The 18609-nt window shown below is 39.4% G+C and overlaps 1 protein-coding gene across 2 annotated transcripts; it reads left to right on the top strand.

The window, feature by feature from the left end:
• Positions 1–979: 979 nt before the first annotated feature.
• Positions 980–18217, top strand: crtc1a (CREB regulated transcription coactivator 1a). Of its 2 annotated transcripts, XM_026314155.1 has the most exons (15): positions 980–1136; positions 2810–2926; positions 4309–4434; positions 5117–5178; positions 5640–5734; positions 6460–6533; positions 6621–6661; positions 7124–7314; positions 7472–7617; positions 7742–7834; positions 8182–8280; positions 9711–9815; positions 12155–12238; positions 12372–12552; positions 13422–18217. In XM_026314155.1, exons 1-15 carry the CDS (start codon positions 1011–1013, stop codon positions 13625–13627), a joined length of 1746 nt encoding a protein of 581 aa, XP_026169940.1. In that variant the 5' UTR covers positions 980–1010; the 3' UTR covers positions 13628–18217. The 2 variants fall into 2 exon arrangements, with proteins under 2 accessions (XP_026169940.1, XP_026169941.1); XM_026314156.1 differs by lacking the exon at positions 9711–9815.
• Positions 18218–18609: the final 392 nt, after the last annotated feature.

Below are 18609 nucleotides of genomic sequence, written 5' to 3'. Positions count from 1 at the left end.
ATTATAATAATTATAATAATAATAATTATTATTATTTGTTTATTTATTTATTTAATCTAAAAGGGAAACGCACCAAGTTGAGGTGTAAAAGTGAGATTTGTGGTTGTTCCGCAGTCCAGATGTGCGGTGCGCCTCCTGTACACCCCCACGCAGCGACGTGAGCAAGCAAAGCCTCAGCGAGGGCCTGCGTCAAGTCAGCCAGAGACACCCCACAATACACCGGAAACGAGTCGATTTCGGCTTCAAAATAAAAGCATATATTTGTCCAGGCGTTTGTAAATCGTGTGGTAAGAAAGGAAAATAAATAAATAAACAGTCATCTTACTAATCGATGGGCAGGTGATCAATTTCAATGACTGTTGTCAGATTAAATAGCAATTTTAAGAGTTTAATTTGGGACCTCAATAAGCATCCAGCTCTTTGTAGAGTTTCGTTGATCTTTTTCACAGCAGATAGTTTCATTAGCTCTAATTGTGAAGGCTGTATTACGTCCACGTAGGCCTTGTTCTGCGTGTTTGGTCACTGGGAAGGATTAGTGGGACCCGTGGACCAAAGTTATACAGCACACATGCCATTAGTTAAACACCTGTGCTTTTCTCTTGCCACAGGTCAAAATGTTTGTTATGAAAACATCTATATTTCACTGGGTTATTCAGATGGCCTCACAAAATCAGATATAAAGCAGGAATTAGAGATTTCCAGTAAAGGTCTGATCCAGCACAAAAACAGAGCTGGAGAAAACCAGAACACAGGGAAAAGGTCAGTGAATTACTCAATTAGTGTGTGCTCTGAATGCGTGTTTTTGCACTTTGGGCATATTTACCTAACAAATATGTGAGCAGTGTTTTTGTAATTTTTTTGGCCCCTAGTGGTGAAAAACGTAATGCAACTTTCCGTTTCACTTGATCTTTGGCGTCTTGTTCCACTTATTCCAACACCGTAGCCGGAAGTTTGCTGTCCTGACTCCAGGTGCCTTGACACTGACCATTGACGGAGCAGAAGAGCGAAACATGGCGACTTCGAACAATCCGCGGAAATTCAGCGAGAAAATCGCTTTACATAACCAGAAGCAGGCAGAGGAGACAGCGGCGTTTGAAGAAGTGATGAAAGACCTCAGCATTACGCGGGCAGCGAGGGTAACGACACCGCTCCTTTGTTTTTCCACCTCCTCTTCCCCGTGTGTTTTCAGCGAGCTGTCAGAAATGCGTCTGTAGCGCGGCGGCTGCACGCAGAATAGGTAAACAATAACAAACGACGCTTCCTGCCAGCTGCAGCCTTTTCCTCTCTGCGGTGACAACCCACGGGGCTGGCAGGAGGCGACACCGCTGTAGTGTATTAATGGGTGACTGGGACCCGCGTCCGAAAAAGTTATTGCAAATTTTGTCCCACGCGAGTGGAAAGCGAGGGGCGTGCATGCGTGTTTGACAGCGCACGTCCAGCTGCGGCTACGATTTGTCCTCGTGTCTTTAGACAACACGGTATCACCCACTAAGATAAAACTGTGCGTGTGTGTTTTTGAAGACGAAAGAACTGGTGTGTAAGTGAGAGGGAGGTGTGCCTGGCCGGGGCTCTGTCAACTTGTCTGACGGGTCCTCGGGCCTGTGAGCGCCGCGGTGTGATTGACACTTCCAGCGAAGATGAAGGCCAGCAGATTATGTGGAGTTTAAGCCACATACAGCACAGGCCTCCAGAATAAATCCTATGGAGGCAGGGCTTTAGTGCTGACTGCTGCTGCTCAGTGGATACATGACGGACAGACACTTTAACTAACACGGAGCTGCTGCAGTGATTGTCACATTATAGAGTAGAGGAGGAAAATATCAGCCTATATATCCCTGCTCCTCCTATGATATGGAGCCGGGACAGAATTATTTTCATTTCACTGAGCTAAGCTGTTATTATCCGTCTTAAACTGCGAATGGTGCCCAATCAGCAGGCGAAAAGATGAAAACAAAAAAAAAGTAGAGCAAAGGTGTAAATAATCACATTTTTGATGGCTGGATTCAGTTTGGCTGCTCCAGTTTCAAGAACCTGGTATTTTGCACGCTCGCTCATGGTCACATTGTCATGGCTTGCTGAGGCAGCTGAACAGAAGATCCAAGGAGTCCATCAAAGACCATCCCAAGCACTGTGGCATTAACGTAAAGAATCTGGAGATCTACACAGAAGTCAGGAAGTATTAGGGATCTTTTGTCTGAGCCAAAGTTAGACCTGTTGCAAGTAGGCCTCAAGTTTAAAGTTTCATCCTATTCACCCCCTCTCCTCCCCTGCAGCCTTTTTCTGCTTTTCTGTCTCTCTTCTCTCAGTGCTGTGGTTAAAAAGATTTGGATTGGCCTCTTCCCAATTTTGAGATGTTGCGGTATGTAATCCTCCTGCAAATGAGTAGTGATGTATAATATTAACAAATAAACACTGGGATCAGAGGCTTATCAAAACACACAGGTAATGTAGGCATAGCAGTTGTTGTCTGTCTGTGGATTTATTGTTTAAATAAATGTGGTGTGTCTCTCATTTATGTCTTCTATTTTTTACACAACAAACACTAAAGAAAACGTCATGGTGGTTTCAGTGTTTCAGTGTCCATAAAACACAGTCATAGAAACATGAGTACTTACAGTGAATTAAGGCTGGATTAGTATAAGGCTGGATTTGCTTAACTCTCCTGCAGAAAATGACATCAAGAAGTTCATTTTCTTGAATGCATCTTGTTGTAGACCTGTGCTGTGCTGTTTCTGAGAAATGTGTGTATTTATTTATGTCAAGCTCATAAATTAACCTTCTGTCTTACCTGGTGTTGTTCTGTTTCCAGCTACAGTTGCAGAAGACTCAGTATTTGCAGCTGGGACAGAACCGTGGTCAGTACTATGGAGGATCTTTGCCAAATGTCAATCAGATTGGAAACAGCACTGTCGAAGTGCCTTTTCAGGTGAGCGATTGTTAGTGTTTTGTTGATCTTTCATGTAACCTCCATTGTTTTACAGTAAATAATAATCAACGACTGCCTCTGTGTCTATGGCCAAGTTATAATCTACAATTGATCAAAATTCAGCCTGCAGCATCTCTATAAAGACATTAGCTTTTTGAAACACCATGAGGTCCCTCTTTGGGCTAAATACTTTGCTACACAGGAATTGTGTATGTAAGCAAAAAGAACACTTTGTTCAGAATAAATAGAGCTAGTCGGAGTAAAGATTTGTCTGCTGCGCTATGGGCTCAATGTTCTCTGTGTCTGCAGCTCTGCCCCAATATACCAGTAAATCTTCACTTGTACTACCTCTGGGCTGATGTTGTTGAGAGAGAGAACAACACATTAACCATGTGTTATACGTGGATTCCTATTTATGAGTTTAGGCATCAAAGCTGTAGAGTGTTACACCGAAAATAAACATTTTTCTACTTGGCATATTTTATGCGTTTATTTTCAGAATTTTTTATAAGCTTTGTAATGACAATGCTGTCGGTTGTGAGAAGCTGCTCAGTTTTCCTTTGTTTCACCCTGAATGCACAGAAAAACAATCCCTTGCTCTAGGCGCCCAAAGGTACTGGAGCTTTGCACCAAGATAGGAAGCTTCTAAACCTTTGCTCCCAGTAGAAATCTGACACTGTGGTGAACAGGGGCAGAAGGGTTTGAATATACAGTATATTGCTATGGATATATTGCTGTGGTTACCTAACCTTCCCATCTGTATGTTTACAGCGTATTGGCATAACATGTACACATGTATAAACACACACAAGTCAGTTGTTTTTAGGGACACAGGTACAAAGATGAATCTGACTGAATTTGAATCTGACAACCCAGCAGAATTATTACAAAGTCCGAAGGTAGAAGCATCTTATGGTGGAAACCTTGATGTGGGCTTGTGTAAATGTTTTTCAATAAAATGTTCACATCCCAGATCTTCATTTGTATTTCACAGACAATTTGCCAATTTTCTGTTTTGTGCCTAAGGCCTGTTAAATTTCATCTCTGCTCATTTCATTTAGACTAACCAACATGAACTGGACTGTTACTATTTTCACTACTTATTACTTTCACTACAAGACTACCTGAGTTCCCATTGTGTTCTCTATGGGTCAGGGACATTGCAATTGGGGCCAGTTTTAAAATGCAGGATACATGATCTAATGCAGCACTTTTTAAAAAACCTACTTCACAGTTTAGGAAAATACTCAGTTTTGCTTGTGTTACTGTTATTACTGTTATTCACTACTGTCTAAAACTGCAAGTGAATCAGATAAACCCTCACAAACAAAAATTTGGAATTGGAAGGTAAATGTTATTTCTAATTTCTGTCTCTCTGGCAGAATTCAGGGCTGGACACAAACAGATCAACACGACACCACGGATTGGTGGACAGAGTCTACCGGGACCGGAACCGCATCACATCACCCCATCGAAAACCCCTATCTATTGACAAACATGGGCGCCAGATATCCTTTAATGCTTTATGCATATATCAAGGTTAGTTATATCGTTTGCTGTTCATAAGGTGAGCTCTGTTATTTTCTATCTGAGGCCTGACTCTCATTTAAAAGCAATTTGCATGGCTGTGTCAAATATTCTGCTCTGGCTGATCAGACTTCTTCTGGGTGGAGTCGACAATCAACGATGTTTGGGCTTCACTTTTGCATAACAGGAGAAAGTGGTGACACATCATCCATCTTTATATACAGTCTATGGGTGGAGTTGTGATGGGAAATCTATGGTGTCACCAAACTCAATCTACTAATAACATTAATGCATTTGTAAAGTTAGTTGATCTGTGAAACATTAGTTGATCTGTGAAAGTGAAAACATCAGTGACTGAAATCAAATCAGTCTGCGGCGGGACTAGATCATCTGTCAGTCTAAATATTAAAATTGGGTTATTATACTGCATCGACTCTGCTGCTGATTAATTTGTGTTTATAGCAGGTATATCTGGACAAACATGAGGCCCTGATGAGAATCCTAGTCCTATTCCTTATGATCAGTTGGTTCTTTATTCCTTACTTCATGATGGTTTCGTTTATATACCACCAGCACTGTGCTTTTTCCTTTCACCGGATTGAACGCATTGAATCTGCCAAGACTTTTGGTGTTCAGCTGTATTTTCTTAACCCAAGATCTCACATTGACAGCTGTCCATATGGCTCAGTTTATTTGTCGCCACCACCTGATACCAGCTGGAGGAGGTAAAACAGCCTCTACAGATTAAACACGGTCTCTGTGTGACTGTTTATCTTAATGTTTACTCTTTTTAAAAAGATAATAAGAAATGCTTCACACAGCCTCCCTCAGAATTATGACACGTAACACACTATCTTGCACTTCAGTGAATTATTTCAGATCAACAATAAAAGATGTGTTCAGACTGAAGTTAGGAAGACTGTGTAAACATATTGCATCATCACCCATTTAATCAGTTATTCTGAAATGTTATTGCACACTCCATTAGCTACGTCATAAATCTTAAAACATGGTTAAACTGTGGTTCAGATGTTGCATATATATAATAAAATGTAGTTACCTTAGAGATTGTGTCCGCCACAGTTTACGTGCAGTAAAAATAGTTGACTGAAATTAATTTTACCTGCCTTTAAAGACATACTATATGGGCGTGTCTTTGAGTGCACTTCTAATTTTCGTGTTGCAGGACAAACTCTGACTCAGCACTGCACCAGAGCACACTAATTCCTGCCCAGCAGGCCTCTTTCACCGGAGGATCACAGGAGCTCCAGCCAAAACGAGGTACACGTTACTAAGTTTTTATTTTAAGGTTTTCTTATTCTAATTTGTATTTTTTGAAGTTTTTATGTGTATAAACGTGATCATTAAATATTAACAATAAGGTTGAGATACGAGGAAAGTTGCATCCAGTTAATACACATTGTAAGAACTGAGGTGTTAATCACGTCTGCTTCTCATCAAGCCTCTTCAGGTTATTTTATCGTATTATCTGCAGTAGGTGGTGGTTGGGGCCCTTTTTCTAAGCCTGTTTTTTGTGGTATTTTTCTGTTTTCTCTTGTTGGTTCAGTCGAGTACCCTCCAGTGTGTGATGAAAGGGTTTGAATGTTGCTTTGAAGGCAGAGGAGCATGATGTCTGCTGAGAAGACAGGGCACATTTATAGTGTCCCATGAATTTTACTGCTAATAGCTGTGTGAGGTGGATTTATTTTAATTTCAGAAGCATTTTGATTGAATTTGTCCTTGAGGACATTTTTTGGGGATTTACCTCTTATTTCCATTCAGTATTTAAGTTTTTTTTAAAATGATTTTTTTATTTCCTAACGTCACACTTGCGGTTTCCTTTCTTTCTTTCTTTCTCCCTTCTGTTTTCCTGTTATGTTCTTTAAATATAACTTGATCACATTAAATGAGGACATGTGGGCTGTGATTATTATAATCTCAAACCAGGCTGGTCATCTGTAGACACAAGAGACTGAGAAGATTTTTTTTTTTCTCCATCTCTCTAGTTCTCCTACTTACCGTACCCGGGTCTGAAGAGGTTGATGAAGATGAACAAAAACAGAACTGGGACTGCAAAAAGGTGAAACATCTACACACAAAGAAATATTTTTCTATCAGCTGTCAGTATTTCAGAAATACCACAGATGTTATTTTTCTCCCTCTTTAGAGCACTTCAAGGTCCAAGCCTTGCAAAGTTCCTGGGATCCAGTGAGTGTTGTACAGGTTTTCCTCTTCAGAGCTTTCTGAGAATACATTTGCTGAAGTTTGATTAACACAACAAAATGATAAGAATGTTTTCGCTCAGGCTACACTTAATAAAATGGCACCGGGCAGCTTCGAATCAAATGCATAGTTACACACATAGAAAGAGCCAGTATGAATAAAACATAGCTTTATATGGAAGCCATTTGGCTGTAATTAACAGCAGCCAGAGTAATAGTGTGAGTGTGGAGCCAAGGAATTAGCGAAAGATCTTGTGGCCAAATGCACAAAGTCCAAATATTTCTGGAGATGTTTGCCTCTGAGTTGATTTTCAGTAAATTGCCTAAGCTATAGCGTGCTTGTGTTTCTGTTCCTTCCTTTTTGACACCAGCCAGCCATTTTCACATTTTACAGAGTATTAAGCGTTTCATCGCTATCATTTTCACGGCACCCATCTGTTTTCTGCAGCGTATTCCCTTCTCCAGACCAGCAGCTGACCACTTCACTGAAACCAGCAGCCCACAACACTGGCGGTTCACTTCCTGACCTGACCAACATCCAGTTCCCTCCTCCGCTGCCCACTCCGCTCGACTTGGATGATGCAGCAGCCGCCTCGTTCAGCTCCTCCAACGGCACACAGACCCTGGCCAACACGCAAGGTACCGTAACAGTGGAAATTTTCACTTTTCTTGTAGTTCTGTGCAGCATATTAATAACTTTTCATTGGAATATTTAGCACTTCCTCATGCCAGTTGCAGATGATTTGTGTGCCGTTAAGAAAACTCTTTAGTTATTCTGTTTCTGCATGCTGGGTAGGAGTGAACTCCGCTCAGCCCACAGTAACCATGGAAATGCAGCCTGGGCAGGACAACATGGGTCCTCTCATTCTGAATGCAGGAGACTCCCACCAGCACCAGAACTTGCAGCTCTCCCCAACATCTCCACCTCTCACTCTCTCTCAGGTACAGACTGACTTTTTATTGTGTTAGAGGAGCTCGTTTTTGGTTAGGTAGGTGTGTGATATGGATTTATTGGGCATTTTATAAGGACCCTTATCCCTTACCTGTGTCTGTGCGCCCCCCCCAGGCGGCCATCAATGCCATGAACCTTGAGCAGCAGCTGTCCCAGTATGCCTTCTTCAACCAGCAGCCATCGTCCCAGACCCACCAGAGTCAGCAAGTGAGTTTCCCTCAGGCTTTCTATCCACAAACCCAGTCATGATGCATGCAGAGCTCTTTTACAGCTGATATTGATTATTGTTTGAGAAGAAAACAAAATTAAATATTAGCGTTTGTTCAATAACAACATTAAGAAATTAAAACACATTAAGCTACAACTAAGGTTTTAACATATTTGACCGGTGCTGTAGATGAGCCCATTTATACTCATTTTTGTTTTGCTAACGTACAGTCAACGCAGATACTGATGTACCACACCTTTGATAAGTCTACATTAATACTATGAAGTGGTACTTGATGATCATGTGACATCTGTATCTATTTTTGACTCAGCTGTTTATTTTCCAGCACACTGGTCTGGTCCACTTGCCATCCTCCGTGAACTCCTGCTCTACATCAGACAACCAGATGTCCTCACAAACCAACATGACCATGGACATTAACACGGTGAGCTGTCAGCATCAGACCATTGTATCAGTGTGGTTTTTAATGACAGCAGCTCCTGGTGATGACTGCTTCTCCCTGGTTGTTTCTCAGTTCTCCCAGAAACTGGTATTTTCAGGTGTCACTAGTGTGTTGGTCGTGATATGGAGTTGATCTGGAGTGCAGTTATTATGGAAAGTCTATGTTATATGACAGCCACTGAATTCAAAGGGCAAACAAAATTGCTTTCTTTCATATTTAAAAAAATATACATATGCAACACAATAACAATTCAAATTTTGCACTTTGCATAGAACTAAAGCAGAAAAAACTCAATGAATGCATGAAGCAACTATATGTCCAAAACATCAAGGAGGCTCAGTGCTTTTACAGGGCACTGTGTGTCTGTCAGTTCTTGGTTCTCACTGCTCTGCTTCTGCTGCAGTGGGAATGGTTTACTGCAGAACTGAAGTGGCCTACATTTTCTTCGTCTCAGGTTTACAGACTCTGCAGTGTGGGGTCAAGTGAAACATTGCGAGAATCAATAAGACCTAACATTGTAATTGAACCACAAATAAGTCATCTGCAACTCTTCAGCTTGCCTTGTAGTGCTTGGATATATAGGTACATAATTATCATTGCGCTAGTTTACATGTGTGTCCAGAGAACCTGAAGTGCTTTATCACTTCTGTATCTCCTCAATATTTTGATAACTTATCTGTCAGTAGATTACGAGTGCAGTGGTTTCAACTCTTGTTGGCTTTTTAGTGATAAGATGCTATCACTCTCATTTGATACGCCTCTTCATCTGAAATACTCAGTAGTTACTGTGTTATTTACTATGATAGTGCTTTGTGGTCTGTTGCCTAAGCAAGTTGATTTTGTGATTAAAAATAGAATTGGACTTAATTTTATTTCTTGGTCTGTGTAACTAATTTTTGTGGTTTTGTTGGATGGGTATATTGAAAAGCGCTGAGAAGACAGAAGAGTACAAAACAGAGCAGAGTCCGTTTTGTCTGATCCTCCACTATTACAGTATTCAGTCGCTCAGCTTGGATGGCTGGCAGTATTTTTCTTCTCCTAATTAATCCCCTATAGTTTTCACTGCTTTCCAGATCTTCTTTTGAATTATTGTTGTATTAAATTGACATGCAGTACATAGTGTTCACTGCCATTTTCATGTACTGTAATTATATTATATTTAATTAAGTCTCCATATTAAATACTACTTAGTTAAAGTTGTTAAAGAGAGTGAATCGATTCCTCAGTGAGGGTACCAGTAGTTTATGATCCCCAGGTAAAATGATGCTGGGAAATGGTAAACTGGATAAACTGCTGTAAGACAGTCTTCACAAATGAGTTTTACAAATCTCTATTCAATACAACGTTTAACCACATTCTCCAGTAAGAACATCCTCCAGTGTGAATAACTCCAACATATCCCCTTGTATCAGGCCTCCTCCCTGCAACAGTACCGCAGTAGGGTTGGATCCTCTGCCAATCAGTCTCCAACCTCCCCCGTCTCCAATCAAGGCTTCTCTCCTGGAGGTTCGCCTCAAGTAAGGGCGTGTGAACCAACGAGCTGCTGGCTCACTCTGTATAAACTTCACAGTCCCCTGCATCGTAGTTTTGTGGTTTACGAGTAGGAGTCTGTGGCTACCCCCCTACAGCTGTTTTTTTTTGTGTTGACATTAGCAGATCTGGGCAAAAAACTAATGCCAGTTTAGTTCGAGCATATGAGCAAAATAGAACTCCGCGTAACTGTGTTACGTAAAAGAAGCATTCTGGGAGAAATCCAATATTGCAATACTCCATTAACATGTTAAATAACCCAAGAAAATACCCTGTAAACCTGAAAGTAGTTCCTGTTTTGCCCAGATCTGACCACCAGTCTCTTGAAACACTCAGTGTCATTGATGTGTTGTGATGTAGCTGTGTCCCTGACCTTCCTACTCTGCTGCTTCTGTAGTATTTGCATTGCATATCCACTGTTTTCTCCCTAGTCCTGCTATTTTACACTGTGCTGGAGTTTCCCTGTTTATCAGATATTTGTGTTTAGTGATTTTTCACCAGCATGGGGATTAGAAGGGGAAATGGTAATCCCCGTTTGAAGTATTTTTGAGGAGAAGCTGCTGATCATTCTCATGGTTGAATCTCAACAAACTGAACATTGCTTACAGGGTGGTGCCTTAAGATAAACTAAACACACCCAAAGTAAACATGGATCTGGGCTATTAATCTCTGCCAGACTCTATGTAAGCATTTGAGATTTCAGACTCCAGTAAAGAGGTGGTACTGTAAATCATTCACTGCCTTAACTACCTGAAGTGTTTTTGTAAAGCATAACTTAAACAAAACCTTTAAACCATTTTTTCCCTACTTTCTGTGGAACATTATCAAAATGTTTCTGGAAACATATACAGATTTCACTGAACTAAATAATCAGGTTACATTTTCTATAAATAAATAAGCATTTGCTTCAGCTGAATGTTGTGATATTGTGTGTTTGAGATGCAGTGATGATATATTGTGTGTGTGTGTGCGTGTGCGCGCGCATGCGCATCTGTACATATTTGTCCTGCTGTTCTCTCCTGAGCTGAAGTGGCTCAGTGTTAGTCCTGAGGTTATCCACGGGCTAAGCCACGACTGACAGGCTGCGTGCTGCATTATCCTGCTCTGCCCTGTGGGGACATCTGCAGCACACACAGATAATTTGGTTTTGAACTAGGGCTGAGTACGGGCTGAGAATATGATCCAATTACTTATACATTAAGAGGCCACAATGAAATAGGAGAATTTCTGGTTCAATGAGGACATTCAAATGAGAAACTTCCAGAGGATTGGCCTGCGTTGGATGAACGAGTGGAAGGAGATTATATTTTCATTGATTCCCTTTATTTCATGTGAAATTCATTCCATTTGTGATAATTAAAACACGAAGGCCAGTAAGCAGCAGAGGAAGGAGCTACCTTTTGAAACTGAGACTTCTTCTTCCTTATCTTTAGCTAATTGTTTTATTTAAGAACTGATTTATTAAGTGCATACTGAGCTTTGAGATGATGGTATATGGCATGGAATAGTTCTAGTTCATGTGATGTATCCAGTCCCTTATTTCTTTGCTTATTCATTATTTTATTAATATATTCATTGTGTTATTTATTGCACAGCCCCCCCCCCCCTAAAAAAAACTTGTTTTCAGCTGTATCTGTTCAGTTTTAAGTATAGAGGAAAATAATACCAAAGTGGCTCTTGGGTATCTTGTAAGTAGCTTACTTTATGAAAAATTGATGCATAGTTTCTTGTGATAGTGAGCGCATGTCTGCTACACATGTATATCACAGAAAACACTGTAAATGCTGAAAGATATTACAAATGTTGCAGGGACTAGTGTAGTTTGCATTTATTATTGAACTGTGAGGCTGAATTGTCTGGCAGCCTGACTGTTTTCTGTGGGTTGTTTGAGAAGTTGTTTCTGAATGATCTTTTTACATGATTGTTTACTGCTCCTTGTGTGTTTCCCATCCCTTTTGCCATCATTGCACATCTAAGCTGTGTTTGAGTTACAGAATCACTAAAAAGTGCACCGCAGTGTGTCTTTTCTGGACTCTACACAAATATTTTGTATCCTAGCATGCCGGAAGCTCTGGCAATCGCAGACCGACTGTGAATAACTGTGATTGCCTCTGATGAATTACATTTCTAGTTTCTGTAAAGTGATATTAAGCATTTTGTTGTTCTGGTGTTGTTACAGCTTTGACTGTGTCTTTTTCATAGTCCACGTTTAATGTTGAATGTGTGATCCTCTATAGACTGTGTTTACGAAAGTCATATTGGTGGTTAGTACTACAGATCTTTACCTGTATTTAAATAAACAGATTTGGCCTGTTTCTTGTTTCAGCATAACTCCATACTGGGCAGCGTATTTGCAGACTTCTACGACCAGCAGCTCCCGTCCATTCAGGCCAGTGCTCTCTCACAACAGGTCAGTGTTAGACAAAAACCTGAATGTCCATATTTGGTTCTGCTCTCACCCAGCTCTCTCCTCAGAGCGATCACGTTAGGCACAATTGCATTAGAAAATGTTCAACCGTTGCCACATTTCTTTGTGTTGCCAGTTGGAGCAGTTCAATATGATTGAGACCCCCATCAGCTCTGACAGCCTGTACAACCAGACCTCCACCCTCAACTACTCCCAGGCACTGATGATGGGTTTGACTGGTGGTCACTGCAACCTCCAGGAAGCACAGCAGCTTGGCTACAGTAGCCATGGCAACATTCCCAACATCATTCTCACAGGTGCTGTTTCGACGTATCATGGCTTCTTGAGTCTTACTGATGGCTTAAGGCAGAGAAATGCAGATTGTAAACACCAGAACTGTAAAATCCCAGACCAGAATGAAGGTTGCACTTTAATTTGCTTGATTGTGCTGTTATAGTAACACTTTCTCTTAAACAACAAAAGCCAACCATTATAAGCTTCACAAAAGCATGATTCAATGCAGGACTGCTATAATGCATTTGATTATACCAGCACACATAACCACATGGCTAAATACGAATCTAAAAACGAGTGATAGTGAGCAGTTGAGCATGCTTTACTAGAAAGTGCTGGTCCACACTGGACAGGTGGCTGGTCTGCACGTGAACCCTACAGAGCTTTGAACCTCCTGAATCAATCCTCTGTTGGACACAAATTCTGAAAGGAAAAAATACAAAAAAATAATAATTTTGAGTGGTGGGGAAGTGTGATTGTGAAATCACTCATGAATGATGGTTACAACTAGAAACAATGCAGCTCAAATTATTAAATTAAGCCTTGGTACATCTAGCAAGAAACCAATTGAAATTGTGTTTAAGAGAATTTTACAGCTCCACTAAGTTTTTCCTTCAGCTGTTTCTGAAAATTAGCACTGGCTGTTGTTAGCTGCCTCTTTACTGAAATGCATAATTAAGGTGTCAACATGTCAGGCCTTCTAAGTTATTGTCAAGTCAAATTACCCTTCCTCCTCTACAGTCTTTTTCTTCTTGCCATTGATTTCTTTTCTGATTTTAACCATGGCATCTTCCTCCCCTCTGTTAGCACCTTCACAGTTATCAGCCTATTGATGCTTTTAACAACTAGTCATGTTTTTTTTGGTTTTTTTTGCCATCTCATTGGTGTTCAGTGAGTGGAGAGTCTCCTCCGAGCCTCCCCAAAGACCTGACTGGCTCGCTGTCCACCGATGTCAACTTTGATGTCGACTCCCAGTTCCCGCTGGACGACCTCAAAATTGACCCACTGACGCTTGATGGTCTGCACATGCTCAACGACCCGGACATGGTCCTCGCTGACCCCGCTACAGAGGATGCGTTTCGCCTAGACCGGCTCTAACTACAGCACAGCATTGCTCATGCACAGGTGTGTGAATGTGAACGCTGCTGTGGGGATGGGAGGGTGGAGGGGTCTCTCGTCTGAGAGGATACAACCAGTAGGAGCAGACCTCTGGGTTGTGTTGGTAAAGGACTTGTCGATTCCACACTAATCAACGTACTGAAACCCAAACGTGAGAGCTTTTAAGAAGAAAACATTATCGTAGGAAAATGCATTGAAATGCTTTGAAGACTGCTTCCGTCCTACGTTCTCTTCAGAACCGGAAAGATGATTTACAACTGATGACATATGAGTTATGGTTTAAATCATTTACATGGTTCTGTCATTATATTTGCAAATGACACGTCCAGTTCTGATTTATTTTAGATGGCTAGTTTTCATCTGAGAGAGCTTGATGAAAACATGAAGGCAGAAGGAGACTGGTCTCTTATTCTCTATCAATTACTAACTAAACTATGTCTGCACAGCAAACCCTTGACAAACACCAGTATACAACTCATCTCACAGAGTAGTATGACTCAGTGGAAACACCTGTCAAGTTCAACCTTCCTCTGTGCCAAGCTGGTTGTTCTCTTTAGTACATTAAGGTACAGATATGAATTTTGTGCTCATGTCTGTGTGGTTTATCATAGGAGCCAACGTCAGACCCAGTTTCATTTTTTCCAAATTTCCTCTTAATTCTTGAGTGACGATGAGTCATTATTTTGCCACCTAAGTTATTTTTAGGAAATGCTGAATTGTGCTTTTTACCATAGTAAATAGCAGTCTTCAGTTATGCATGAAATCACAAATCACTGTGCATACTTGTTTTGCCTTAATAGCTTGATATTTTGGTTTTCATGCAAAAATGAATATTATGTGAATGAGAGAAAAAAAAACATTTAAATTGTCGAGTAACTTGTACTGTTTTACAGGTGGTACACCGTACTTGTACTTCAAAGGTGTGCTGATCTTTATCCGTTACTTCATCCATTGTTGCTACCATATCATTTTTCATTCATCAGTGAAATCTAAATGGGAAAATTCCTTGTTTGTCATGAAATAAATGTTTACAGGCTTGTTTTGTTTTATATTTTACATGTACAGAATGTGATTAGCGTTCGGGTAATGGTATCTATGCAAAACTACGGTGATTGATTTTGGACTGTAAAATAAAACACATAAAATGAACCCTTATCTAGAGAAAGCCAATGTGCAGGATCTTTATACAATGCACGACAATGGTGCCATGTTATAGTTGTTTTGTTATTTTTGAAACTCTACAATTTTCTTCAATGACAAGTAAGATGTAAAGAGAACACAGCTTAGTTAACGTGGCATACACTAGAAACTCTTCTGGATTACTCCCAAAGATGTGACCTCAGTGTAGTTGAAATATAGATATATATATTTTTTTTCCAGACAATTGAACTGCCTCTACACTAAAACTGCATTGTTGATGCATTGAGAATGTATTTAGGTCACATCTGTACGGTTGTGTTGTTGCCATCTTCTCATCGTCATTGCCTCGCATATCTAGTTTTTATGTACTGTAGGACCAAATACCTTTCCCCTACTCATTTTCTTCCTCCATAGGAGATGTGACATGCTGTTTTAAGTTGTGTGTATATATGACTTTCTTTGTTTCGTCTCAACTACAGTAACACCATATATTCACCATATATATATTTCTTCATCATTTTCATTTGCCCTATACTGCTCTGGTCCATGTCTCTGGTTCAGCAGTAATATGGCTTAGTGCATTTGCTCTTTATAAACAATCCTTTGTGAAGTCGTCTGTGCCCCATCTGTCATTACTGCACTTTATGCATTTATTTAAAACATTTTCTGAGTTCATACACCAAACCCCCTTGTGACTGTTATTTTCACTGGACCTGTTTGCCCTGTCTTTTAGTAAACACTTGCCTTCTTGTAAAATAAAAATATTAAATTATAGTTATTTTTGAAAAGTCATATACAGATAGTCTATTTAAAAGAGCTGTTTTTACTTAATTGGTGACTATTTTGTTAGCCGTGTACTGTTACACAGTTTTTCCTAAATTTTGGAAGACATTTGTATTTTGGTAAAGTGGTGATCAGAGGTGTGTCGCTCATGTTCCTATGTTGCAGCTCTTTCTACTATTGATTCACAACTGACAGAGCTAAATGAGGTAGACAAATGTGTAGAATTAGTAACTATTTATAAGTTATAGTATAAGTTTATTATTAAAGTAGTTAAAGATATAGGTAAAATGAATACATTCGAAATTTACAGGTCATACTGTCACAATACTGTGCCAGATGGGACATTTTATGAAATTCATATTATAATTCAGTGCAGGTAACATTTTTAAAATAAGTGTTTTCTTGTCTAGGACACTATACTAGTATAGCCATCTCTCATCAATGCTCAACACTATAAAAAAGCAACATTTTGTGTATTAGTGTGTGTCCTCTTGTGCCTGCACATTCCACCATTATTCTTACTTAATGTAAATCACAAATATGCTCATAAAAAGCGATTGAAGCAGCTGAAATGGAATTACTCAGCTTGAAGATTTTTTTTTTTTTTAAATCTTCCAGTGTTTTGGATGCATCATGATGACTGACTGTTGATGCAGTGTATTTTACAGTTTTTATTTGAATATTTTTGTGACTGCATGAATCTCTGGACATGTTTTTCCCTTTTATGGCTTGGGCTTTATTTCCTTTAAATGGTGGAGTCAGTTTTGTTTGTCTAAGTGTTTTGTTTTTCTTAATTTGTAAAATTGTCTTTTGTCTTTTTTTTTTTTTTTAATTCAGTGTCATGTGTAGTAACTGCTAAGTGAAACCTAAAAGCATTCGAAATATGGTAATCGGCCTTTATGCACATTGCAGAAGTTGTTGTTTGCTACTACATTTTACACTGCAATATACAGTATGTGCTCATTTTCTGTGCGACAGCCGCAGAGTTTTATTATGTCATTGTAAATCTACAGGCTAGCTTTTGTATATGGCTGTATGGTAGGAATAACATTTTTTGTGCTTTATGTGATATGATGTCAAAGTGAGAAAACGCACTGAGAAATACTGTGCTGCAATATGTTATTGTGGCTCTATATTCTCTGCTGGACCTTATACTTTATAGTGAGCCTGACGTCTTTGTAGGTCCATTTTCTGTTATTTCTTTGAACTTTTTTGTGCTCATGTAGATAGCTCTGACTGATGTGTCGCTGTTACTGCCACCTTTTTATGCAATGTTTGGGTATCCCTTGGTGTTACACCAGTGTTTACAGAGATTAGAGTTTACAACAGAGCAATATTTGTTTTTCACTCCATACCTGTAATATGTTTGAACTTAGATATATACTGTGTCTGGAATAACACACTACACTATGAACCACTTGCAGTGTAGATTAACAAATGTTTTGTTGTTTAAAAAGAACAGCACAGTAATGTAAGAATTCAGTGGCGTGACAATAATTTCAAAATGACAAGGAGTATATTTTCAGTATCATATGCATTTCAAGGCCCTGAAAGCACTTTTTTATTTTATTTACAGACTTCCTATTATCAGTTACAGGCCATTGGACTTTTTTTTAAAAGAATAGGTACAATTAGGTTATACAGAATTTTCTTATACAGTAAATGTCATCAACATTGTATCTTCTTTTTATTTTAGTGTTAAATCAACAGGTAAACCAAAAAGGCCAAACAGCCATAAATTAAAGAATACAGAGACTTTATATCCTCTTAACAAGTGAACCACATCTTCTCCTTTGTTTTTGAAAATATGTTATTTGGGGTACGAATTATTTCATACATAAACTATGAACTTGTCAATGAATTGTTTATATTGACCGTAATTACTCAAATTCTCCTTAAAAACATATGACTGATATGTCCTGTCCACCTGGGGAAACCTTTTTTTCTGCATGATAGTGAACTCCAAAATATCTCAGAAAACACATAGACATATTTTGCTTTAGATGAAGTAGTTAATTTTGCTTATGTTTTATAAACCTGCTATCAAACTCTATTTTGTAGTGGCCATGACTACACAACTTGTCATAAATATGAGAAATAGCAGATAGTGTACAGTCAGGCTATATAGAGAGAGATGTAGACTGACTTTGTGACATGTTAAAACACAAACACAATCAGGAGGATGAAATGGACTCATAGTCATGTATGGTCACTTGGTGGGTTAAACCCATTTATGAATCCTCTGTGTTAATTTTGAGGATGGCCTATTGCTGGTTCAAGCCTCATATAATGGCAGCTAAATTGTTATATAATGTATTTTGTTTCGGAGTACAGTGATACTTTTCCACATGTATTTTACTGCCGTGAAGGGGTGCACTATAATGTACTCACAACAACAGGAAACAGTATGCTCATAGAATATGCAAAATCAGGCATCCTGCAGCACAGCTTGGCAAGTCAGTACTTTTTTGAGCTAACCCTTTAAAAGATGACCACTTCTAACCTTGTTCTTCAAATTGTGTGTTTTCTATTTTAACTTTCAAATCAGACCAAAAGAACCCAAGTTGGCTGTAAATGTGTGCTATATTAAAGATGAGATATGCTAACTGTATAACTGTACCTGATGTATTTTTCTTGTGTGAAGGCTTCTGTCCTTGTAGCTTTGCATTATTATTATTTGTAAATCAAATGAAAATAAATATATCTGACTAAGCAAATATAATTCTTTAATCTCATTTGTGTCATTAGATGGGTTTCAAAAGTATAAGAAAACAAAGTAGCAGTTGCTTGATTATTGCAGCCCCCATAACTGGCATAAGTTAGACTTTCTCACCCACTCCACAGCTTCACGCTCAGCATTTGCCCTGCCTCTCCCACTTGGTCCACACTAACAGTTTTACAGAGTTGATACTAGACATTTTGCATGTGGGAGCGGTATGACAAAAGTAATGACCAAGATAAGTAGTGGAAACTTTTTTGAGCTATGTAGGGATCATGATGGTAATGCAACCACAAGGGGGCACAATCCAGTGCCTTCA

The sequence above is a fragment of the Mastacembelus armatus genome, chromosome 17 (genome assembly GCF_900324485.2).
Source record: "Mastacembelus armatus chromosome 17, fMasArm1.2, whole genome shotgun sequence".
Lineage (NCBI taxonomy): Eukaryota > Metazoa > Chordata > Actinopteri > Synbranchiformes > Mastacembelidae > Mastacembelus > Mastacembelus armatus.
Note: the sequence above shows the minus strand (reverse complement) of the source record. Positions and strands in the feature narration are given on the sequence as shown.

Bases quoted from the DNA above. Each gene is read 5' to 3' on its own strand.
- crtc1a (XM_026314155.1), top strand. From the start codon at position 1,011: ATGGCGACTTCGAACAATCCGCGGAAATTCAGCGAGAAAATCGCTTTA. The intron at 1,137-2,809 runs GTAACGACACCG...TTCTGTTTCCAG, and splicing joins GCATTACGCGGGCAGCGAGG to CTACAGTTGCAGAAGACTCA. The intron at 9,816-12,154 runs GTAAGGGCGTGT...TTCTTGTTTCAG, and splicing joins CTCCTGGAGGTTCGCCTCAA to CATAACTCCATACTGGGCAG.